The sequence below is a fragment of the Gavia stellata genome, chromosome Z (genome assembly GCF_030936135.1).
Source record: "Gavia stellata isolate bGavSte3 chromosome Z, bGavSte3.hap2, whole genome shotgun sequence".
Taxonomy (NCBI): domain Eukaryota; kingdom Metazoa; phylum Chordata; class Aves; order Gaviiformes; family Gaviidae; genus Gavia; species Gavia stellata.
The window spans coordinates 8,925,324-8,951,535 of NC_082637.1; the positions used below are offsets into that span (position 1 = coordinate 8,925,324).

The 26,212-nt window shown below is 43.9% G+C and overlaps 1 protein-coding gene across 47 annotated transcripts in view; it reads left to right on the plus strand.

Moving 5' to 3' along the window:
* The first annotated feature begins 473 nt into the window (after positions 1-473).
* Positions 474-26,212, plus strand: part of CELF4 (CUGBP Elav-like family member 4) — a 685,725-nt gene continuing 659,986 nt past the window's right edge. For 45 of the 47 annotated variants that reach the window (XM_059834375.1, XM_059834395.1, XM_059834372.1 and 42 more), the window contains exon 1: positions 489-768. In XM_059834375.1, coding sequence (XP_059690358.1) covers positions 489-768 — 280 coding nt within the window. Of the gene's footprint in view, positions 769-26,212 lie in introns of all 47 variants that reach the window. The other 2 variants (XM_059834415.1, XM_059834404.1) reach the window with 2 other exon arrangements.

Sequence of the window (26,212 nt, forward strand, 5' to 3'; positions counted from 1 at the left end):
CTCACTTGGCACAATAGAAATTGACTGTCTCTCCAAGAGCCATGCGCCTAGTGCTATTTATAGCCAGGGGCTGTGTTGGAAGATACCATTAAGCTTCTCCCGGGCAGACAGACAGGGGGGTGGTTGGATGGGAGGAGGGGGTTTAGCCAGAGTAGAGGCAAAAGCAATCCCCCACCCCCAGCCTCCCTTCCCCGCACACACACACATCCCCACACTCACACCCCACCCCCTAGTCTGGCTGGGAATTTGAACCGATCCAGCCTGTTTAAACGGAAAGGACACAGATCTTCAATGTAAAAAAAAAATCAGATCAGACCCAGAGAGAGAGAGAGACGGAGAGGGAGGAGTGTGTGTGTGTGTGAGTGTGTGTGTGTGTGTGTGAAAGAGGGAGAGGGAGCGAGAGAGCGAGAGAGAGGGAGAGAGAGAGAGGGAGAGAGGGAGGGAGAGAGAAAAGAAGAGGGGGAAAAAAAGGAAAGAAGATTTTCTCTATGTATATAAAGATGGCCACGTTAGCAAACGGACAACCAGACAATACCAGCCTGAGTAGCAATCACAGCAACCCCAGCACCAACGGGCATATGAACGGATTAAACCATAGTCCCGGAAACCCATCCACCATCCCAATGAAGGACCACGATGCCATTAAGCTCTTTATTGGGCAGATCCCCCGTAACCTGGACGAGAAAGACCTCAAACCGCTCTTCGAGGAGTTCGGGAAGATCTATGAACTGACGGTGCTGAAGGACAGGTTCACTGGCATGCACAAAGGTGAGTTACCTCCTGAACTTTCCCGGGAGAGATCGGGAGAGGAAGGCAGGCTCCCGCTCCCTCTCCGGGTCTCTCTTTCTCTCTTTCCTTTCGATTTCATTTCATTTTATTTCATTTTTGGTTGGCCCGGGGGCGGAGGCGACAGGCTGGGGGGGCAGGGAAAGAAATAATAGACCCTCCTGGAAAGAGAAGAGAGAGAGGCAGGGAAGGGAGTCCGCTCCGTTTCCTTCTTTTAGTAGCATTTTTGTCTCTTTCCCCCCCTTTTTTGGGGGGCGAGATGCAGCCCCTTGCGAAAGCCGGGGCGCCCAGGCGAGCGCCGGAGCGGGCGGCGGGGCTGGCGGGCAGCTGTCCGCGCGCTGGTGGTGCTGAAAAGGGGCAGCGGAGCTCGGTATTTAGCTTCGGCAGCCGCACATTTTCCACCCGGGGGGGGTGTGTGTCCGTGTGTCTGTCCGTGTGTTTGCGCAGAGCTGGGAAGCCCCTATTTTACAACTGTTGTCTATCTGGCACCGGCGCCTTTTCTTTTTCTTCCTTTCTTTTTTCTTTTTTTTTTCCTAATTTTTATTTTTACTGCTGTTACAATTATTATTTGTAGTCCGCTCCAAAGCCAGAGGCGGAGAAGAGTGAGTTGCTGCTGGGGGGTATTTCATTTTGGTTTTGTTCAGCTTGGGAACAGGGATATAAACAACAATAAAAAAGCCTATCTCAAACAGGGTGGCGGGGGCGGGGGGTGTACAAAATCACGATGCATGTGTGTGTGTGATGTGCTGGAGAGGGCGAGCCAAGAGGGACGGGTGGCAGTTTAGTTCCAGAGGGGAGAAGTCTCCGAGTAGGCATATTCCGAGCACTACTTTAATGTGCCCAAAGTCCATCCCGGGAACTTTTTAGGTTTTCTTTAAAGGCAGTGGAGACGTACTCCCCATGCGATGCCTCGCTCGCTCTATCTCTGCCCGCTCCTTTCCCTGTTTAGCTTAGGCTCTCCGGAGGTGCATTTCAGATTAGATGATGCTACGTTTTGGGGGTGGGGGAGGGTGTGTGTAGTGGGGGAGAGATGCTCGGATCCTCGGGTAGGAAAGTAGGACTCGCAGGGAGGAAGTTGAAGATAATTTGCATGGTAGCCCTGCTTAGGACCAGGAGAGACCCAGGAGGGAAGCCAGACACTTTATTAAGGTTCTGTATGTATGTGTGTGTGTGTTTATTTCATTCAATATGTAGTTATTAAAAAAAAAGAAAATAAAAGAAAAAGATCAGATCAGAAGCGATTGGGGTGTGACTCCAGATTTAGTGCACGAGGAGAAAGGGTTTTGCAGGGGGCCACGGGAGGAGTGGAAGTTGCATCTGTTACAAGAGATGTTCAGTAGCAGTGTCTACTCCAGCTTGGTGGACTCCTAGCAGGGAGAGTCACTGGTAATGGCATTACTGGCTTCCCAGCTTTCCAAATGCCTTGGCGAGTTGTAAATCTTGAACTTAACGGCATGTTTAGCAGGCATCTCTTCCCCCTTCCCACTCACTCCCCTCCTCTCTTCCACCCTCAGGAAATGCAAATGAAAATATACCCTGACAGTGCAAAATACCAGTTTCGCACAGGCTAGAGAAAATGTTCAGGGCTCGGGGACCGGGGACTCAGTCCAAGTTATAGGATATTTCTTCCATCCTTTCTTGCCGGTCGCTCCAAACATCCTTCTCATATTTACAATGATCAATGTAGCCCTTTTGAACCTTGCTTTCTTTTCAGATTAGCTTCCTAGAAGCCACATCAAGGTCTGATGGGCATTATTTAAATGTGACATCCGTACTATAATAATTATTAATAATAACAATAAAAATAATAGTAAGAAGCACAGGGAAAGAAAGGTCCTGGGAGGTTTCGTCTAATAGATGAGGCATAGTGAGAGTAGCCACTGAGCTCGTGTGTGCGCGCATGTGTTCGCAAAAATTAGCTAAGGTTTCCATAAAATAAAAATAACAACAGTAAAAGCCACACTTAAGAGAATCACTCAACATAGTGTAGAGGAAATCTTTGAGCTAAGACCTCGATAAAGGATTTTTATGGTGGGGGGAGGTTATTTTGATCTGTTGATGAGATTTTATTCTTTTGTTATGTTCTATCGTAAACCTGTAATTAATCAATCTATGCGCTAACTTTAATTTCTATTTCATCGATGTGAATTCTTCCTCTTTCATTTCAGTTTTGCTTTTACTGTATGCCTGTATTCACAGAGACAAACTCAGGAAGGGGGGGAGGGAGGGAGAGAGAGAGAGGGATCATTTATCTTGCTTGGATGTGTTTAACACATATTCCTGAATTAAGCAAGATACTAACTTCATTTCCCTTCATTTCATTTCTGTTCTAAAGCTGCAACCTAGGAAAAAGCCAGGTGGGAAATCTTGTCGCCTCATCGAACCAAATTGCATGAGTTCATCTTGAAAGAAACAGTCATTTTTAACCTCCTAGAAGTTTTGGACTTTGGAAGGAAAAATGATGATGATGATTGTTATTTCACAGGCTAGGGTTTGAGTGAAGCTTCAGTAGACACCGAGTTGCCAGCGTTTCAGAGATCAGTTTTATTTAGTACATCCGAGAAGAGTTTGAACTCCTTTCTAGCGATGCCGCTGATTTATTAGCTAATCCTGATAAAAATGTGCCTCTGGCTACCTGGAAAAAAATTACTTTCTTGCCAGTAGTGATTAATTACTATTAAGTCAAAAAGCATGATGGGGCTTTGAAGGATGAGGATTGTGTTTGGCTTTTTTTTATTATTTTATTTCATTTTATTTCATTTTTACTCTATTTTTTTTTCTTTTCCCTTCCCTAAATGCAGTCATGTGAAGCATAGTATTCACTCAGATCTCCTTATTTTGGCTTTGCTTTGCAGGCATAGGTGAAGAATTGCATAAAGATAGTCCAACTTGGCTCTCAGGGGTAGGATGGCAATATGAAACCCCAGGATGCTTTCCATAAGTGATGCATAATGCTTATACATTAATTGATCCATCACTCTCAGTTGATTTCATTCCTAATCCAGGGGATGAGGCTGTGGCAGTGGTATACCCTGAAGGGTTAATAGTGGGCTGTAGTTTATTTAAGTGTACAGAGAGCAAACCTTGGGTGTGAAGGGGGAGAAGGTGGGTTTGTGTTGGGAGGAGGAAAGAGACAGCAATTAGCTTAAAGTAAAAACGTAGCAACCAGAGTAATTTCAGGTGTAAATCCCTTGAACTGAAAGCACAGGATGTGTACTCTTGAAAATATCATAAAGAGATCCTATTGTGGTGCTCCTGTATAGCAGGAGGAAATTGAAAATTAAGAACCTGAAGATAAAGTACACGACTATGACCCCCTCCCAAAAAAACTATCGCAAAAGGAGAGTGAAGTCCCAGGTTCTCTCACCAGCAGCCCCTGCTGATACCAGGCCAGATACCAGGGAAGAGGCAGGGGAGCACGATTCTCTTACATACATGCGAAAAGAGAAAAGGGTACGGGGGAAGCAGCATGTGAGGGAAGGTGAGAAAGGCTTGCCACATCCCCAAGAAAACAAGCTTTCATGACACGAGCATAGCTGCTGCATATTTCCCCTGTCCTCGCTTCTCTCCACACGGGGCAGGAACAGGCTCCTGCTGTGGTACTTTGCTCTAGGGTTGGGAAGAGGCTGTGTGCTGAGATCTGCGGGTAGGAATCTACCGGGGCTGAGCTGACCCACCCACGCGCTCACACATACACACACACACACGCGCGCGCGCGCGGAGTTAACTAATCACACTTGAACAATTTAGCAAGCCATTCATTCATAACTTCCCCCCTTCTTATCTAGCAGTGGAGTATGCTTAAAGGCTGAGTTACTGGGAGACATAAAGGTTAGTGCTCTCAGGACAGCCATATTATAATGCATTATCTTTGAAGTCATTTAAGGCCAATTTAAGTGGTATTTAGTATAATATTTATGAATTAATGTAATCTAAATATAGGACTGTCCCCATAGGTTTAAACAGCCTTTTCTATCGAAGCTTGCTTGTACCCAAGGCCTAGAATGTGTTTTAATTTAAAACACACAGGTCTCCATAATATTCTATTTAGGAAGTCAGAAGAAATCAGCATTCCACACTTAACTGAGATTTACTGAAACACACGCGGGTGAGTGCACTTAAAGAGTGGAGATGGTGTGCAGTGGGAAAGCAAGAGCCTTCCATAGACCTGGGAGCTACAACATTCTTTCAATCCTTATTTGGGGGGGAAAAATGTGCAAAACCCCCAAAACCTCCTTGAAATCCACCATTGCAGTCCCATGGTTAGGATGGTGTTCCTACCTGACCCGAACCTCGTTCGATAAGCATTCAATGCAGCTAGAAAAATGCAGTATGAAAAGAATAGTTTAATTCTTTTACTGCTTTACCTTCTCAAAAGTATAAATAATTTTGAAATTTAAGACACCTCGGGGGTAGGTAAACAATGCTTCCATTCATTATATTCTGTTCTGTTTGATTACAAAGACAGATGATAGAAAAATTAAAACCTTGTTAAGTTTAAGGATGTTTATGAAGGTTTTGGATATCTTGGAAATTCAAAGGTGCAATGAAAATGAGCATTCAGTTAAGATGATATATTTGTATATATGTATAAATGTATAGATTTGTGTGTGTGTGTACATACAGAAAAAAGAGGTGTATACACATTCATGCATACAGCCGTTGGGAAATGGAAATTTAGTTGAAAAGAAGCACAACGCAATACAGGTGCTGAATAAACTCCTCTATAATTGAAACATAAGGCTTGCCTGGCTGAAAGCAACACATACAGCATTTAGTATGGTAGTAAACCAAACAAGTTTTAGGGAGGTAAATGCACAAATAAACTGGAATAAAACAGAGGAGGCTTTATGCCTTAGGTCTAAAGAACAAGCCCTTAAAACAATCAAAATGCAATTGGATAGCTTGATGGAAGAGAGAGGAAAAAAGCAACCCCCTGTACATTATAATCTCCCGTACAGATGAGCGTGTATGTGTTTTGATAATGTCAAACAGATAGCCCAGATTGCTTCATAAATAAGAACGCTATATGTTAACTCTTTTTTCAGGGGTCTGGACATGGATTCTGGTTTCTAAAAGCAGCTGCAGCCAGTTATGATGCTGTTGTTACGGTTGTGTCAGCATTTCCAATACAAACTCCAATTTTCTGGGATCTCTCGCTTGGCTGTTAAGTTTTGCACCGAAAGCTGTTCTTCAGCTAGTCCCACTACCATATCAACTAATCATCCTTACAAGAATGGATTTGTTTTAAAGTTACATAATGTGGAGGAAAGAAAGAAATTAAAGTTTGTGGCTTTAGAGCTTTTGTTTCTTCTTTTACCTTTCTACAGGTTAGACTTATATTTCCTACACATTTATGGATTACGATTGTTTTTGTCCCCCAATATCTACATATACTGGTGCCTTTGGGATTTTCAGGGAAGGAAAAAAGGTACTTCTTTTTTTCTTTAAAAATAAAATTAGCGACAACAACCAAATTTCATAGCATTTACTTGGCTAAACCAAGGTTTTAATTAAAGGGTGAATCAGGAACTTAGTAATTTCTGAAGTATAACAACAGAAACAGGGGACAATTTGTTTTTGTTTTATTGTATTTTTTTTCCTGTATTCAGCCAGAAGAGATCGGGAACATCAGCACTGAAGTAGGGGGAAAAATTGAGGATCCTTGTCACCTTGGATGAAAAGCGTGGTTCATCTGGTCCTGTATCCTGCATCGGCCAGTGGCCAGTGCCACAGACAGGCCTTTCTTTAGCAGAGGATTCAAATTGCATAGTATAATAAAAGCCAGGCAGCTGATGGAATAGTCTTTTGAAGGAAGTTGTCAGAGAGTATCTGGAAATTTTGCCTGGGTAAAGAGTGAGTGAGACTGCGGAAAGTGTCTTGTGCTCGGCTGAAAAGTGGATTGTACCTGTCACGGAGGGTGGGCAGAGGACTCTCTATGCACGGTGGTCAAGAGCAAGGGGCAGAAGGGGCTGGATGATCGAGGAGGGCCTCCCCTAGCCTTAAGAGCTGGGAATACGCAGCCACATTTTTCAGCAAGACGTCAGGGTGTTTTTTATCATGCATACCCTGTGCGCATGCATACCAGCCGCACTGACCCGACAGACCATAACGACACTAAAGGAGCTGTTACCGTCCCTCCCGTCAATCAAGTGTGAACCGAGGCGGGTTTATGCGACAGGCAGTAATGGTTCCAAGGGAGAAAAAGTGGGGGAGATGATCTAGGCTGTTGGGACACTTACCTGCATTTAAAATAGAGAAAAAACATCAGATGCCCAAAGACTCACGTAGGTGTTGGCTATAGCTTTACAATAATATTCCGTAACAGCAGGAGGATGCAGAGCTCAACATGACCTGTCCACCGAGCACTGTCTGGTTTCTGCCCTGTAAGGGTCTGCACTACGCAGGCGAGGTGTTAAGTGAGCTAAGTTGAATCCCGGCCTTAACAAATAGGCTGGTGTTTCATTAATACCAGCATCATCTTTACTTAGGGAGCGAAGACCTGTTGTCTGCTTGTTGGGCAGAAGTCAGTGAGAGTTTTGCCATCACTTCGGTGGGTTCACGTTTGGAAATCCTTGTGCAGGCTTGCACCTACTCAGTGTTTCACATTCCCTTTAAAATTCCGGGTGGTGGATTTACGTAGCAAACCGCAACACTTCCAGTTAATGCTACTGGCTTCTGTGCTTGCTGGCTTGTCCCTTAACTTAGCTTTCCTTTCGTAAGTGAAACTAAAACCAAACCAAAGCTGAGGAACTGACAAAAGCCTGACCCCTGCCACATTTCTCACTCACTTAACTGCTCCAGCGATGCTCGTATGACTGTTGCCAGGGTTTGTCATGGCGGACTGACCCTTATGTATTAAAATCTGCAGTGGAAAAAGGGAAAAATAATAACCATGGCGAGTTAAAGTTATGGCTTTTCTTCCACCGTCGCTTCACTGGCTGAGCTGCGGTATATATTATAGGGATCTCTCCCTCTGTAACTCCTCGAGATGCATTGTTGCATTTTGGGGATTGCAGGATCTATTGAAACACTTTGTCCGTGCTGCATCGCTCGGTGTGGGCTGGAGTCAGGATGTCACCACAGATATTGCATTTGTTTGCTTTTGTCACCATGAGCCACAGTCTGAATGCACACACAGGTGAATGCAGCTTTTAATGTGCATTCATTATATCCAACTGACATCCCCTCGAAGGAAGAGAGGGCTTATTATTGTCACTCCTTAAAATAAAGATGGATGAGAGCTCTAAACCTCTCAAATAAAGTGCCTGACCATACGTAGTAGCTAAAAATAAATCATATACGGCCATCTATTCCATGCAAATGAATGGCAAGACATATAGATATAGACATTGTGTTAAGTTTGTCAAGCAGAAGCAGCCAAAAATATCGATCAAGGCAAGGGGGAAAAATTGATAATGAACTGGACTCCAAGAAGACTTTAATTGACAGTGACTTCTGTGAACCAGCTTTGGACAGTATATATAAACTGACCACGATGTAACTTTATTGCAATGCACTCTCCTTTAATTAATTGTCACCTTTGTTAAGACTGGCTACAGATCAAAGGTTTAAAGATACTTAACAGGTTCTTAGTAACAAACCCTTCAGATGCATTAGAAATATCCGACAGCTCAGCCAATGAGGCATGCAGATTTCGATCTACCTCACCCTTATCTGTTTATTTCTCCCTCCTTTGTTGAACATAGACAATCATTGTTTAACATTAACTATTTCATAGATGGCTTTGTTGGCAATGTTGATGCCTCCATGGTTATATAGTTGCCGGTGAGAGGGACCTTCGCTGTTAGGTCTGTCAAAGTATTTTGCCACCAGAAAGTTGCTTACGGTTTGATGGACCAAGGTGCAGTGCAGACACAGTTTGTAATGCAGGCTATTCTTTTCTCTTTACATTGTTGAGGTCTGTAATTTCCTTATTTAAATCTGGAAAACATAAAAAGACATAGTTTGCATGAAAGGTGCAGCCGAGAATTAACTTTCATGCAAAAAGTGCATATGCAGAGAGATACAAGTGTGCCTGCCATGTCCTTATATCACGCACATGTGCAACCATTTATTGTATGTGCATATGAATGAAAACATGCATTCAGTACAGACAGGCTGATATATGTCTCTAAATAATTCCTTTCTAAAAGATAGTACAGAGATCATACTCTTGCGTGAAAGTGGCAGGTGACTTAACAGGCTATTCCTGGAATTATATGCAGAGTTTAATATGATACATAGCTGTTTGTTCATTATACTAATTTAATGATACAGTCACACTTAATTAATCCATGTCTGGTTTATTTGTACATTGTGTCTGAGTCTCCAAAATATTTTAGAGGCAACCCGGCTGACTTCCCAGTGCGCTGGCGCAGATAACTCTGGACATGAAGCTTCTTCAAACAGAATAAAAACGGAGCTTTGCAGACAGAGTTGGTCTGATGAGATCTGACTGCATATTTGGCCTGTTTCTAATTCAAATGCCCGTGTATATCATGCACAGAGACTGTGTATGCACACATGTATCGAAAGGGCAGACTTACATTTGCACATAGTTCCTCTCCTTTTCAGTCCCTAAGGATAGATTCACATCACATAATATGCATCACTCACTGCAAACACACACAAATATCTTTGTCGGATTCAGTAGCTTCTTGCAGGTAGATGTATAAAGCAGCATCAGCCTAATAATATCCCTATAAAACAGTGTTTTCTTCCTAGGATCCGGAGGGATGAAGGTTGTCAGAAGATCAAAAGATGTATCACAGTGTACTTGTAGAAATCCCCTGATTATGTTTCCTCTCTATAATGCTCTAATTCACTATTTGATCAATTGTAAAAGGACCAATGCTTTAGGAGGGAAAAAAAAAATTATTCGGTTACTAGATCCTTGAGGGTGAGTGAAAATCACACCTAAAATTATATGTAGCAATACAGTAATGAGCTTATCAATACTCCTTTAAGGAATCTGACAGCCCTATAGGAGAGATTCAGTTCTGTGAGCAAAGGTCACAATATAGATATTGCTTATTAAGACTATCGATAGCCTGGTTGACCAATCTAACCAGAGACTGTATAATGCACCTGCTGTTAACAGGCAGGGAGGAGAACTATGAAGAATTTACAGAATTGCCCACATGTAATATTAATAATATTGATTGATTCTAATAATATAATAAGGTAAAGATGCACTTCTTTGAAATGGTGCATGAGAGAGGTTGGGGGAGAGAGAGTGAGATACCTTTGCTGAGTAGATTGAACTGGCTTGCACCTCTCTGAAAGCTACCCCAGAGAAAACTCAGTTTTCTTGCCTCTTACAGGCAAGGCTCTGTTTCTTTCCCATTATTTCACCTGACCCACACAGAAATGAGATACCTCTTTCTCTATGATCGTGTCTTTGCCTGGCGGCTACAGAGAAGCCAGGGGTCTGAGAAACTCAAAGCAGCCAGGACCGTTTTGGTCACCCACTTCAGCCCCCATCAGAACAGGATTCATCCCAGAGAGCTCTTTTTCAACACTGCAATGCAATGAAAGTGCTTGATTTATTTTATTTTTTCACACCTTTAGCAGCATTTAAGAAATGGGGGGAAAAAGAGGGTGGAAGTAACGTATATTCTATGATACGCACAATCTATAATTGATGGGAAAGGACTTTGCAGAGCAGCTACAGACCCGCTCCAAAGGCTGCTGAAGTCTTCAGGAAAACTCTACCTTGCCTGCAGCAGTGTTTGGACTCAGCCCTAAGTTACGGGCAGTTCTGCAAGATACCGTTCGTTGAGGCAGGAAGGACTGATAATATGCAATGTGACTGCCTTAAGGTTCTTACTCATTTAAATCCAGATACACAGACCTGCTTGCTTCTGGATTTCCTAACTACTCCCTCTTCAGCAATAGACTACCTTATCTAGGTATGCTGGTTCACTCCTTTTGCTATACCATTCAGCTTGAAGTGTCTCGTTCCAGTTTCCGTGTGGTAGTTTCAGATGGTTTGCATTTCATTATGCCTTCTCTCAGTTTACAAGGCAAGTGTTTTTCTTTTGTGAGCATTTAATTGCTTTTAAAAGCGATTTATTTGATCATATTCCATCTTCAATAATATATGGATGAGGATGCAATTTTTCACTCTCTTTTATAAAGATATATTTTTATTCAGTTATGCTATTCTGTGGGTTTTGTTCTGTTTTCTGCATTCGGAGCGAGTCTGGTCATTTTTTGCTTTGTTTCCCTTCTTCCTGTCTTTTTTTTTTTTTGGATTATGGATTTCTATTTTTTTTCCAGAAAGAGAAATCTCATTCAAGATACTGGCAATAAATGAGAAAAGTAGGAGTGGAAGTGAGGAATGGGCAAGACAACCAACAAAAATCCTTTGGCAAAGTCTTTAAAAGCATACCATTGCTGCATGTTTATTTGCAAGAGTCTGGATCCAGCCAATTTTGATATCAAAGAAAAGAGTATCTTACAAATGATTTAAGTCCAAGTTTAGTCATTGACAGAGAAGGGAAAAAAAAAACCAAGCCAACCCACTGGAAGGAAAGCACACAATCTTGCAGGAGATAGATAGGGGTGACAGAGTGGTGCTAGGTTTTACATTTCACTCTTGGGTTAGTAAAAGTTAACACCAAATTAAACAAACAAATAAATAAACAGGAAAAGCAAGCATTGCCATTCCTTCTGGATTATTTGCTAGTGGATAATACACCTCAGAGCTGCCCCCTCTAAATTGCTGCTTGTGCCTGCAGCTTCATTCAAAGGAAGGGCATTATCTGGTGGGTGAGGGCGGCAGTGAGGACGCCTGGGTTCTAATCACTGCGTGGATAATTAGTCACTCTCTGATGGAGTCACTTAAGCTCGGTGCCTTCAGGCCTGAACTGAAACCTGTTGAATCAATGGGAAGATTCCCATTGGCTCCAGTGAGCTATTGATCTTTCATTTCCCCATCTGCAATATTAGGCCAGTTGGATTTTTTTTTAATTTTGTTCTTTTTTTTTTTAGGAAGAAGAAGTTAATGGCATAAATTTGACATTTATTTTTTCTCAGTAAAGGTTGTGGTGCATCTCTGATGACAAATGTGTTACATCAGAGCCCGTTTCAGTGCAGATCAGGAAAACATGCTTTCAAAAAACACGTGGTGGGGAGGTGGAAAATTAGCTTTGCTCATTTCACTTGTCACAAAATACATATTTGTCCGTGCTTTGCCAAGAAAGGGTCAATGGCAATTTTGCCAGTTTTCTTCATGTGAGTAGGATTCAGCTTTTGTAATTTCTCTGTCTACAGGAATATCATCATTCACTGATTCAGGATCTTGATTTTTTTTTTTTTTCTTCTTTTAGTGAATCACATATATACTCTTCATTGTTATGGCAACTGAGGGAGCTGCAAAGCTCAAGGATTTGATGAAGGGCTGCATCCCACCTTTCTTCTCAAAAGGCCTGATCCAAATGTATTCTTTGCAATACGATTTGGATCAAGCCGAAGGTATCTGCCTTCACCGGGTCAGTAAAAAGAGCAAGTTCCCTCTGACAAGTGTACTCCTGCCCTCGGTATGGGCAGATGGAATTGGCAGTCGTTGTCCATTTGCTGAGGACTGACCCAACACTCTCCGAAGTCAATAGTTAGACTCTGACCCAGCCTCACATACAACAGACAGACACCATGTGAATCCTTAAGCAGGGATGTGAACGTCCCTGACTTTGGCAGAGCAACGTAGTCCAGAAGGGAGTTTTCACTGCTACTACCCAAGAAGTAGCTTATTGTGGGGAATAAACAAGATCCCAGTGACCTCGAGTATCCGGCCACAGCAAAATTAATTTAGAAACCTTTTCATTTAAAAGGGGGAATTCAGGTGATCTCCTACAGTGAAGATCTGACAAGCAAATGAATCAGGCTCCCTGTTTTTCTTTATTTTATTATTTCAGCTGCAGTTTTAGCTAGTTCATCAATAGCAACGTATGTGGAGGGGGGTGTGTGTGTGTGTTTCCAACCCATCTGTGCTTATGTCTTTTATGAAATAAATAGAGGAGCTGGAGGGTGCGTGTGTGTATGTGTGTGTGTAGAGTCGATTATCTAACCCCTAGTCTATTTGAAATCATCACAGTGCACTCAAGTCAATGATATTCTGTCAAAGGTGGAGAGGAAGCGTGCGTGCAGTGCGAGTGTGCAAACGTGATGCTGCTTGATTGCCTGAAATCCAACTAAGTCTCAGTTTCAAAGGCCCGGGGGCAACAGGGAAAGTATTTGTTTGTTTAATTATTTATATATTTACTCAGCTTTACTGGCAGTGTTTGCAGATGGGGAAAAAAAAATTGAAGAAGGAATGTTGGGTCCTTGTTTGGAGGGGAACGTGTGTTGTATTAGTCTCAATCTGTTCTCCCATATAACGGCTGCTTTCTGCTGTTAAATGACCGTTTGTTACTGACCGGCTCATTTAAAAGGGCCAGAGAGGAGCTGGTAGAATCAGATTTTACGAGTTTATTCATAAAAGGAGTTGCACAGTAGGTGCGTCATTCCCCTGTCTTCTCCCCTACGCCGATCCAGGGACAGGACTTCTGGCAGCAGCTTCTTAATTCAAAGAGAAATAGCCGAGCTGCCAGCGGGCCCAGTGACCCTGCTCTGCGCTACCAGGAACAAGCTGTCGGACCGATTGCCGGGCGAGCGGCTCGGTTCTCCATCCCGCCCCTGCGTTTGCCTTCCAAGGGCTGTGCCCGGGCTCTTGCTGGCTGGGTTTGCATCTAAGACCAGCTCCTCACCCTCCCTTCCTAAGCTTCCTCCCCTGGTTGCGGGTGCAAGCATGGGTGTAGGGACCACAGGCTCAGACTTGTCCCCAGGGCCAGGTCCTTTCCCCAGGCACCGCTCCAGGCTCACTGCCCGTTTCCCACAATGTCCTTCTCAGCCTACCTGTGTTCATGAGCTGTTTATTTTCCATAGCCAACCTCTGCCGCTACAGACCTGTTTCCCTGGCTCTTGCCATCGCTGTTCACACTCCTCTCCCCTCGGTTCAGCTCTGCACCAACGTTTTGCTCTCGTGCTGTCGCTGGCTGTCACCCCTGTAGAGAGCACTTCACTGGTTCATGTCGCGAGTCGCCACTCTGATTCTCTCAGACCCCATTAACAATCTCTCCTCTCCTTTCTCAGCTCTTTCCTGAACAAGGTTTGGGAAAAGGGAGCCATACTGACGAAGTATTTTCGAAAAGAAAAAACCCATGGGTAGTAGCAGAAAGACCCACACCCACAAAGTATACACACACAGATACACAAACGTACGTTTTTCTGTATGTAAACTACTGAGAGAGTAGACAGAAAAGGTGTGGTTTTTTTTTTCTTTTGAGGTTCAAAGCTCGATGTCCTCTTTCAAAGATTAAAAAAACCCAAAAATCAGTGCAGTAAGTCTATAATTTCACCAAGGCAATTGCACCTTTTTTTTTTTAACTTTTCTTGTTTCATTAAATCAGCAGCAGATTTCTCACACCTGAACAAAAATCCTGCATACATTTTCCTTTGTATTCTTATAATCGTGATCTTATTCTTAACTATTCCTGGCAGCCCCTTCTGGGACTACAGTTCAGCTTCTTGCAAAAATATTTTTCCCTGCTGTTTTGAAACATAACTACCCCCCAGCTCCAGGACCCTTCTCTAGCAACCCCCAATTAAAGTAAGAAGGCAAAATAAGCCTTTGATGTAGTGCTGCATCAGAGTCTTCTTCATTCAGAGGTAGGTAGGAAGGGATTAAGACCCTATTTCTAGCCCGACCCTCTTACTAACCTTCTGTGTCCTGCCAGATCCCATTCCGAGACCTTGCTCTTCCTCAGTTTGCTACGTGTAAAGAGGAATTTATGATATCCAGCTTTGCAAAGAGCTTCGTGTGTATTTAAGGTATAAGTCGTGCTGTAGCTTTAGCGGTGATGGTCTAAGGTTATAAATGAGACAACATTTGTAAGGAGAGGTAATATCTTTTATTAGTCCAGCTGATATAGCTGGGAAAAAGAACGACAGACTTCCTTGTGTGCCTGAAAGCTTGTCTATTTTTTTCCAACTATATCAGTTGGTCTAATAAAAGATATTACCTCTCCCGGCAAGCCTTGTCTCATTTGAGGTGTAAAGCATGTAGGCTGATTATTTAGGCCTAGTTTTTGTCTGTGTTGAGGGATTAGACATTTCCTCACCTAGGTGGCCAGGGGAAAAGCAGCCCGCGTTGGTGTCCCCTTCTCTCACCTTCTGTGACGAGCAGCAGTGCCCATCTCACAGGCGTTAAGAGGCACAGAGAAACTCTGGCAGCCCCTATTTTCTGATCCTGGAGATGTCCTTTCTTTTTCGCTGTTCTGCTTCTATACAAAGCACCACATGCCCTCTCCTCACCCCTGTGACTGTGATTTATTTATAAAATTGCTGCATGTATGTGTGTGTGGGCAACCACACAAACATCCCCAAGCTGCCGAGCAAGCTGATGAGCATTTTCTAATGTATTTAGTAAGTAATAATGCAAACCACAGGCAAAAAGTACAGCGAGGAGAACAGGTAAAATACTTAAGCCAGGGAAGACTTTGGAAGGAAGGGATTTTTCCCTCAGCTACAAATAAATTGCAGCCCCCACCATGTCTGGGAGAAGCATTTTGGGTTTTTTTTTTTGTTTGATTTCATAAAATACGGCTGAAAATACCAAACAGCTGAAAAGAATCCAGAAGCAGGTAGCAGGTTTTCAGACGCGGCAAAATCCTGCTTGTATGCATAAGGCAGCAGTAGTCAGAGGACAGCTATTACTTATGCTTGGCTTTACTACCAGGGAAAGAATCGGATCATCTATTCAGATCAGGATAGTCAGCTATGCCAAAGGTTTAATCAAATATTAAACATGGTCAGTAAACTTAAACCAACGTTGGACGTGCAGGAGTTCTGCTCCTTTTCAAGCAAGCACTCTACGAAGAGAAAGTTTTCTCCCATCTGTCTCTGATTGGGATTTTTTGTGGCTGGAGGGATCCTTTTTTCAGACAGGGACCCACACTGGTGTATGTCTCGGTAAATACATGTGCACATGGGGGTTTGCACATGTGTCTCTTACCCTGTCAGGTAGAGACCGAGTTGTTTTTTCCCTGCAAGTTCACATCTTTCTCGCTCAGATGATTTCCCGTACGCTTCTAATTGTTCACCCCATACGCTTTTCTGTGTCCATCTGTCCCTCTCCAAATACAATGCTTTCTCTCTTGCACTCCCTCTCATCATCTGTTCAACAGTTACAAAGGTGCATGCATGTATATGTGTATTTGTGTGTATTTGCAAACCTGTGCAGGTAGAGGTGCGTATCTGGCTGCATATTGATAAATAATACACGTACAAAGCCACATCTGCATCCTTCCTACGTACATTTGGGCTGTATTTACACCCTGCAGCCCTTATTTATTCTGACCAGGGGCACTCAGAGGTAGAACATTTTGCAGGGAGTTATGGTTTACGATGTTACCTCTCCCTTCTATTATTCATTCTCTCTGATTTTTATCTAATCTCTCTTTGATTGTCCTGGTGCAGCTTAAGAGACAAAGTGAATTTTTATTACATCATCAATATAATCTCCAGCTAATCAGCATCTGCGTACATTACCATGCCCCCTTTGGCTTTTCATCTGTGTCCATAAATAATAAGAATAGTAATCGCGGCCGTTTTTGTGTGCGTGCGTGTGTTTGTGTGTGTGTGTGTTGGTATCAGGCGGAGAGTCACAGCTGCACTTTTTCATTTCAGCCAGCTTGTTTTAGCAACATTGGACCCAGCTTTGTGCAGATTGTCTTGACTATTGCCCAGATTAATTTCCTGGTGCCTAACGCTTAAATCATGGAAACAATTAAAGCGGACAAATCCATACACACCTTCTCGCAGCGACTGAACTTTGCTGTTAACTTGTACACACATTTCCATGGCCTTAGAGGCAACATGCCCAGTGCCAGTGGAGTGTGGAGCAGTTAACATATCCCCCTATATGAGTGTTTAACCTCTAAATTTTTAGTGCGTACTTGCTAGTCTTTCTTGGGTGGGAGGATAGTACCTCGCATGTCTTTGAACGGGAAGCTCAGAGACCAGATTTTTGGCTTTTGATTGCTGATATTTTTCCACAGCTTGCTGTGTAGCACTTAGCCTGCCACTCAGGTCTGCAAATTTTGCAGAGTTGAGCTCCTATACATTTTTTCTCCTCCCTTTCCAGCTCTGGAAGAACAATGACAATAATACTTTCCCATAAAGTAAGACTTGTGCCATACTTTGAAATTCTCATCCTCTGTACAGATGTCTTGTGCATTTTAAATAGAATTGTTCTGCTTTCTCTTTAAAATACCCTGATTTGGCAGAGCAAAGCAATGGCAATGCCTCTCTGTTAAGCAGGCAGACTTCACGTTGGCTTCCCAGTGGCTTACGGTGATACTCACATCTGATACACAAACTGTAACGCTCGTGTCCCATCTTGTAGTGCCAGGATTAGTCCTTTCTGAGTTGTCCAAGACTGATCACCAACACTGTGCCAGAGTTCAATCAGGTACGACAAAGTCTTCAATAAAAAAGGCACATACACCCATAGACAAATGTTAGACTGATGTACTAAAGAGCAGCGAACCCCTTGGGAAACGGCCTGTATCTCTTCCAGACGAAATGTAGTTATGGTATAGAGCCGTCCATCCAGCAAAGTGTGTGCTTAATTCATATTGTGGAAAGCCTCCCAGAAAGCAATAGGTTCTTAAAGTTGAGCAGGTGCTTAAATGCTTTGCTGGATCTGTGGAAATCTGCAGTTCAGATGAAATAATTAAGCGTAGGGGTGTTACAGAAGCCAAGTGAAAAGCATAATTCTGTGACTCAGAAATAACACTCCTTCATAGCTGTGGCAGAACACTGAAATCATGAAAGAAACACCGTGTACCTTGAACACCTTGCAGCATGGATCAGGCTGAGACCCTTCCTATATTTCAAAATATTTCCTTTCTGATCTTTTTTATGGACAGATTCTGATTAGATTTGGCCTGGGAATGGGATTTGCTCTGAGAAAAGAGAAACACAGAATATTTTCAGTTCTCATCTTCAGTTTTCTTTTTTTATAATGAACCCTTTTCCCTGGCCCCTCCAGCTCCACTCCCTGTTTTGACAAACCAGCTCATTTATCAGATGGGAAAAGAGGAAAGGGGGAACGAGAATATTTTTGGTTTCTTCTGGTTTGTATGATATAATCCCCCTCTCTGCTTAGCACCTCCGTAAATAGGAGCTCCGATCTGAAACCGGTCACAGTTTATCGCACTCAGGACTAGACCAGATTGGGTCCTGAGTCTCTGTCAACCATGTAATAAAGAGACCAGAGTTTTACACTTTACACAGATAAAGTTGACACTTTGTGTAACATCTCTTGATTTTCCTGGATCCATTATTGTTTTGCATTTTAATTTTGGAGGTTTATTTGCATGTGTATTGCTAGGCCTCTCTTGTTTATTGTTTCACTATTTATTTATGCCCTCTTGCCCCTCCTTACACCCCTTTCTTGCCCAGCTTGCTCAAACTCAGTGGCTAAATCCCCTGGCCAGGTATGAAACCAACATCATTCCTGGATAAAAATCTACTTTGAAGGATGAAGAGCATCCCCCGTTTGTAACTGGAAGGCATGAAAAAGAACACATCACTTATCTGAATTTGCTGTTCATCCAAGCACTGTTTATGGAGATTTACAGCACCTTGGCTGTGCAAAGAGCTCTATTGCGTGGTGGCTGCTGGAGGATTTTAGGTGGCGGTATTAGCTGTGGTATTAAAAATGCATCGGAAGGCACGGGGTGGGAGATTAGTTGGATAGAAAGACCCATGAATGAAGGGTTAATTACATTCAAAGAGGCCATCGTATGGAGCAGAAGAGGCAATAGGTTTCTTTTCTTCAAAATTTACTAAATAGCTGGAAACATGGTTTAATGAATTTTAATGGGATCTTTCTGAATCCTATGCATATTGCATCTGCTGACTGTAGGAAGTCAAAGTATTGTTGAAAGGGAGGGTATTGCCCTACTTTAGGTTTCACAGTTCAGTATTTAAAAAAATATTCTGCAACAAGCACTTTATTCAATATATATTTTTTTCCTTATTTAATTCCCCCCCCTTGCAAGCGGAAAAGACTTTCAGGATCTGTGAGCTCTCAATACCATAGATTATTTTACTGTTATATAACACGTGCTTTACATTTATTGAGCCATCTTGTGCCGTCAAGATAAAGGAGGCCTTAGTATTTTTCGCTGCTTAGGAGCCATCTATGAAGACGTGGTGATGAATTCTGCTCTCAGTTATACCCATGTAAATCTAGAGGCACTGACTCTTGTGAATTTCTTCCAGGATTACTGCTATATAAATGAGATCAGGATTTGGCCCAGTCTGGTGGGAGGAAGAAAAGAGAGAAAGAGTCAGAGTTCTCTTTTTTCCTTTGCAGTGTGCATGGGTTAGGGTGGGATGGTGTGCCGCACAACTCATTTCCGTGAGGGCTCCAGCAGGGGCAGCAGAAAAGCCAATCTGTTTGACTCCGATGCAACACAAACAAGATATTCGCCCTTTAGAGGGAGCGGGTCATTCAGCAGCACGTCAGAAATCTTGACTGCAACATCTTCATCATGCTGATTTGCGGTGAGCCAGCATCATCTTCCCCCTCAAAATCAAAGGGAAACTGAGGCAGGGCATGCAGTGAGCCTGCCTCAGAGCAGTTGTGTCTGGCTCCTGCCTGTATTTTTACGTCCACCTTCACTATGTTGAGGTTGCCCATTGCCTCGGTAGCTTGAATTTTCTCTGTCGCTCTTTCTCAAAATGCCAGGCACCCTCTCAGACAGCTGATAGTATAAGGTTGCCCTACTTTTCATTAACCTGGGGCCCAGTTCTCCTTCAGGGTGAAGAGAGAGTTGCTGAGACCCTCTCAAAAGATGCTTTGGGGTTCCCTCAAAGCCAGCAGGAACTGACAGGGCTTAACGCTTTGCAGGACTGTGTTTAGGTCTGTTGAAGGAGAAAAACTGCACTGTTTTAATTGCAGCAGCATGATTAGGATGACAAAACTTCTCTATTAGAGGCATTACAATACCTCTATAGAAATGGTTCCACTGACATATAAATGCATACATGCACACACAAATAGCAGAAGGAAAGTAAAAGCATGCTGGCATCAGGCATTTTTACACCAATACAGCTGTGCCCACCCTCCAGGGTCTACTGGGACAATGTTTTCCATGACAAGGTGGTGTTACGCTGGCTAAGGCCTGCGGACCCAGAGGGTATCCCAGCGCAGGAGCCAGAGTGTCCTAAGAGCAGAGACAACCTCAGATCTGAGTCTGGAGTGAGACTCTCCAGACTGAGAACAGCAGGAGGACTTTGCACCCGGACTTTTGTAAAGAAGAAAGCCAGGTATTTAAATGCACTTCTGCAGGACTCGAGGCTGCACTGCTCCCCAGTATGGAGTTGTTGCTTTTCCCCCCTGTCTCCCCGTCACTCCCTCATGTGTTTCAGGTCTTTCTCTCCTTACGCGCAGACAATGTGATGCCTGCTAGAATGGCACAGATAAGTTAGCCATGCAGCTCGGAGCGCCAGCCCTAAACCACCTAGCCTCCCTTTGATCTGAAATCAAAACAAAAGACGTCGGCATCAAAACGATCCTTTGCCAGGTAACGGTTACTTTGTGCACGTTGCCTTAATTCAGCTGCAAGGAGCTCTCATCTCTTTGTATCGTGCCCAGATCTGTACGCGTCTTAATACTTTATCAATGTGCCAGCAGGCTGCTTCTATCGTGGATACAGCTGTGCAGAAGCTGTCAGCGTTTTTAAGTAAAGCATTAAACAATACTTCAGGTGACAGCAAATTGTTATTTCGTTACCCCCCCTCCAATTCTTCCCTCTTCCTCTCCCTCACCAAGCCCAGATGCTGAAGCCCTTATTTTTATGTCAGCTTCGTGCTCAAATTATACAACCCAAATGCATTTTCCCGTCTTTTTTTTTTTTTTTTTTCCTGATGGGAGCCATTCTCTCTCTAAGGAGTGGAGAAAGAAAGGCACAGAAATCCTTCTGAGGAGCTGCAGACAAAATGAACCTCACGAGCAAGCGGCCTGTCTTGGTGGCTCATTCCCTCTCTGTTTCAGGTGAGCTGCTGGGGCTTGCCCAGAAAAGCCACCCACCTCACCCGGGTCCTGCCACAAGGACAGTCTTTGATTCGGAACCCTATCTAGACTTTTAATGCACCATTACGGTGTTGTTGAGAGCTGGGAGTTAGGAGAGATGGCTTTTTTTTTCCTAGCTCAGCTGTTGGTTTACTCCGTAGACGCTGAGCAAGTCATTTCTAGAGAAAAATTAAAACTGGCTGTCACTTTTTTTAGTGCCTACTTGTTTTGTATGCTCGTTGTGTACGTGCTTTGGGGAGGGGGATCCCTACTGCAATTGGCATGTCAAGCTGGACACTGTAAATTAGGGATTGATTTAAAAAACTTGGGTATTTAACATGTCGGCATTGTATTTCTGATCCTTGCTCTACAAAACTGGATAAATAAGACTTCTCCATGAAGAACTTTGAGATCTTCCAGAAAGTTAACAAATTGACATTCACTCGAAGTATCAGGGATCAGACCTTGTTGGACTTGCACATACTGTGTTAACAGGTATTTCCTAACAGGCAGAGCTTTGCCAAATTCTCGCTCAAGGGAATCCAGCCTGTCTTGGTGAATAATAATCAAGCCACCCCAATTTTTCCTCCTTTTTCCTCTTCTCCAGAGAGGGATAGTTACTGAGGCACCTGTACCTGAGAACCAACTTTACTCTTCATATGTCTCCTTCCGCACTGACCCTCTCCTAATAAATCAGCTCGGATTTGATATAGGCAGGACCAAGGTCAGCCTAGCCTGACTCTCCCTGTCTCTTCAACACACCAGATACAATGCTGCCACGTTGTGGCTCCTTCCTATCTGTTCTGCTGCACACACTCTCCTGGAGCTCGGATCTTACAAGAGAGCATCCTGGCTTTCTCCCCAGGGAGGGCTCGTGGCACTCCAGCCCACACGCTGGGCAGTCGGGGAGGCCACCCAGCCCCGCTCACCTCCACAATAAGGCAGAGATCAGAAAAGACACCCTTGCCAGTGGTCATAAATTACAAACCTCTTGCACACCCCATAGTTTGTCTCGCGTGGCTGCTGGTGGTTGGTACAAAGAGGCCCCGAGTTGGAAGGGAGGGTGTAGGAATGCCAAACTTAATTTCTCTGATAGGCACCGGCTGCTTTATGTTTTACCCCCCTCTCCAGTTCCTTATAGAGGTGGCTGATCCTTTTGGTGCAAGGAAAATATACTCATGGAAATGCGGGCAGGATCAGGCCGCTCTTTTCCTAAACAACCCTTCTCTTTATTGTCTGTCAAGTTCTTGATTCTCTATATTTTTTCTCCCATTGCTTTTTTCTTTATTTCCTTCCCTCCTTTGGGGAAAAGAAACACACACACACACACAAAAACACAGCCGGGCAGGAAATTAAACCTTCCCACAAAGATGCTTTGTTAAGATGCCGGCTTTTCACTCATTTATTTTGCACTGATTATTTTTTATAGGGGAGAAAAGAAGGAGTGAGAGCTAGGGATGTGACAGAGAGGGTAACTGAGTAGAGCAAAGAAAGTCCTTGAATTTATTTGGAGAGCTTTGTCATTGGTTGTTGTTGTTTTTTCCCCACACACATGAGAAAACCAGAGGAGCTTTAAACCCATCAGCAACACTCACATGAATTAAACGCCAGGTGGAACTGCTCCCATTTTCCTGGATACGATAAGAATAATGGCCTCCTCCTGGCAGGATTCTCCCCATTTTGTCCTGATTAGGCAAGTCGTAGGTGTACTGCAACACCACTAGGCATTCCAAGGCTCCTTTTAATTCAGGAAATGGATTAATTGCTTTAGACCAAAAAGTTGTTTCAAAGTAAGGCCATAGCGTCCCCCTCAAATCCTTCTTGCTCTTTTAGGATGATATGAACCATTGCAGCCAGGAATCACTGGATATCTCTGGTTCCCCATTCATCCTCGGTGCACCCTCAGCATGGTTTGCCTCCGTGCACTGAATCCTCAGAGAGGATCTGGCCCTTGGGGATATTGAAATCCAAAGAGCAGGAGGGCAGTGCCAGAAGTTTAGGAACTTGCACTCTAAAAAAATGCGGGAATATTAAGGATAGCTGTTATTTCTGGGGAAAATGTGCCCCAGATAAGAAGAATTCAGTGCTCATCCATGGAAGTGTCTTACCTTTCCTGGAAGCAGGCTTAGATTTTGAGGTGGGCTTTTCATATTCAAGTGTGATAACATCCAGCTATGCCTGGGTCCCGGCAAACCCCAACCAGCAACTGCAGGCAGGGAATTTCCCCACATCTCATGCACAGAGTAGGTTAGCCTGGGGGAACGAGAATGGAGAAAACTCTGTCATTTCTCCATCTCTCCCTGGTGGCTATTAGCAAAGGATACACTTGCAATCCTCATGCTGTGCCAACACTGCTGGACACCTGATGGTGTATCTGGTACAAGGTTTAAACAGTTTCTTATTCAAAAAGACTCCACAACCCTGAAAACTGTGTTCTCTGTGGTTGCTTGGTTTTATGTTCCTGTTGGCATAAAATCACATGAAGGACCACACGTTGCCCTCTCTTACTGAGGGAGAGAGACAACCTTAGAGTGAAGAACGCTGTCATTAGAAGAACAAACCTAGCGAGGAGCAGGAGGAGATGGCAGAAAAGAGTGGTTTAGTAACCAGAGGAGTGGAACTGGGACTCCCATCCCCAGACACCTGGTTAAAGTCGGGATACTTGTAACTCTGATTGAAACAAGGGGACTGTGGGTCTGTTTCAGGGCAGCATGTACTGGGATGTTTTGCTGTTTCAAGACCTAAATGCTTATTTATGTACTTTTTGTCTGGAGCAAAGTTCTGTGACTCAGTTTCCTGAACTGCAAAGTAAGCAAGGTAATAACCCCGTGTCTGGAAGTGTAAGATGCAAAGCCTAATTCACACTTCTAAAATAATTTAGGTGTTTTGAGGAAGGGTCGCTAGAAGGGCTAAATGATTAAAAAGGCCACAGGAGATCAATGCACAGTAAAAGACATGGGGTTTGCTAATAATTTTTAAAGGACAAGAGAACATTAAAAAATAGACCGTAATATTAAGGTCCTTAGATTATTTTCTTGGGGTTCAGCTCTTGATGCATTTTTTTCTTTTTGTAATTGTGATCACATTTGCACTATATTTTTCCAGTGACAGCTGAGATCAGGACCCCACTGTGCTAGATGCTGTATAGACACATACAGACCTACCATATTCCAAATGGACACAAACAAGCACACACCCAGTAGGAGAAAAGTAGTACCAGATCATGATCTAATAGGTTTGGTTCCTAACCCTGAGTTGCACTGAGATTAAGATTCAGATCCTTAAAGGCACTTAGAACCCAACTCCCATTGAAATCAATGGGTGTTAGATACCTAAATAGCTTTATGGATCTGAGCATAAATGACTTATCCAAGGGCAGAGCAGCAATCTACAGCTGGGTTGGGAATTAAACACAGATTATACAAGTCCCAGTCTGATTTCTTCATCACAAAATCATCTTTCCTCTCCATATTTTGTCTAATAAATCCCTGGCATTCACATCACAACATGGATACATAATGCCCATCCCATAAAATCACTGGAAACCTGCAATGACAAAAATGGTTTTCCTCAAAACAAGCCCAGCTACAGACACACCAGTACACTTTGTCTGTGGTTGGGGTTGGCTTCTGCTCTCCCTTACACCATGGAAACTGCCATGGCCTTCAGAGTTACTTCCCTAGGTTTACACCCAGGTGACAAAGAGCAGAATCCAACCCCAACACTACAAGTTCAAACATTTTTCACCCAGCTCTAGGGAGGGGATGGATTAGACAAACTGAACTTTCTGAAAAGATCAATATGGAACATCTCTTTCAATTACTCTCCAAGGTACTAAGCCTGTGAAGTCGGTTATGGTGCATTTATAAATCTTTCCAGGAGGGGCTGTCTGACATTCTCCTCTTCCACCTTTACTCCTCGCAAGAAATCCCTTATTGCCTGGGATGGGCTGGCAGGGCAGCATTACTCACAGCGACTGGCAGGGAAGGATCAGGCGCGAGTCTCTCAGAATCAGGACAGATGGGGACCTTTTTGACCTCCCTTCCCCAGACACTAACATTCACATAATCGGAGATGCAGCAACAGAAGAACAGGAGGGGCCAGATCCAAACCTTGTGAAAGCCACTGCAAAGTCACCAGGGTCAGAAGATATTTCAGAAGCTGCACATGTATGTTATACAACTCAAAATGATCACAGCCCTGACAGATAACTAGTTTGGATGCAGTTATATAGGGGGATGGAGTGGGGGAGCCCTTATGCCGACGCAGCTCCTTCCATTCATGGAACAGGTTTAAAGCCTACCGAAAAAACTATGCTGAAGATGTTGATTCAAGCTCAGTCATCTCCTCCAAGCCTGCTGGCTCCTCTCTGATACTGCAGGGTTGAAGTGAGGATTTGGAGCATGCAGGGAGAGTTTTCTAGAGGAGCATGAGTCACTATACCGCAGCTATGGTTTTCTGTGCATTTACCTGCCAGGACAATAGGAAACCTGTCAGTTGAAAGAGCATCAGGGTCACTTGAGGTGTAATCTGTGCCCCTAACTCTCCCTCTCCAAACACCCCTGCTTAAGATCAGGCTGTCTAAAGTTTTATTTTGTTTTCTGTCTTGGTGTCTGGTTAGGACCTTCTCTAGAGGCGTTAGCTGAAGGGCAGTAACAGGCTCGGGCAGCAAAGGCTGTGAGTGTTTAATACATATAAACTATTCAGACATTGCTTCAACCAGGCTGCAGGATTAACACGTATTAATTCCCATCTTCCAAATCCTACTGAGGACCAGGCCTAAAGACTCCATTGCCTGGAGAGCTGGCTCCATTTTTGTGAAGCTGTTTCTTTCCCACAGGGTACAGTGAGCTGGCTTTTGGGGTGCTCCCCGATACCTACGATAAGCCCACAGCCCCTTTTAAGGTGAAAGAAAATCTGCACAATGGTGTAACGAGAGCAAATAGCGGCAGGGCAGTTCAGCTTTCTCTCTGCATTAAATGCAGCCTCCTGCTTCACGTGGCGTGGTCACATCCTGTGGTTGCCTCAGATCTGGGCTAGAGCTGTCCCCTATGTCACCTCCGATGGGGCCAGGAGCCCCCCTGTGCTGGGTGCTGCACAGATGGGGGACAAAAAGACACCTCCTGCCTCAAGGCACTGGGATGCCGAGCAGGGGCCGAGAGACAGCAGATGGATACCGGCAGACGGGGACGTGTGAGGAGACGCTGAGACCTTATTCGGCAGCGTGGCTGGCAGCCATCTCAGCGGCCCAACCGCTCCAGGTGCCCGGACAAGAGCCAGGGGTGAGGAGGGGCT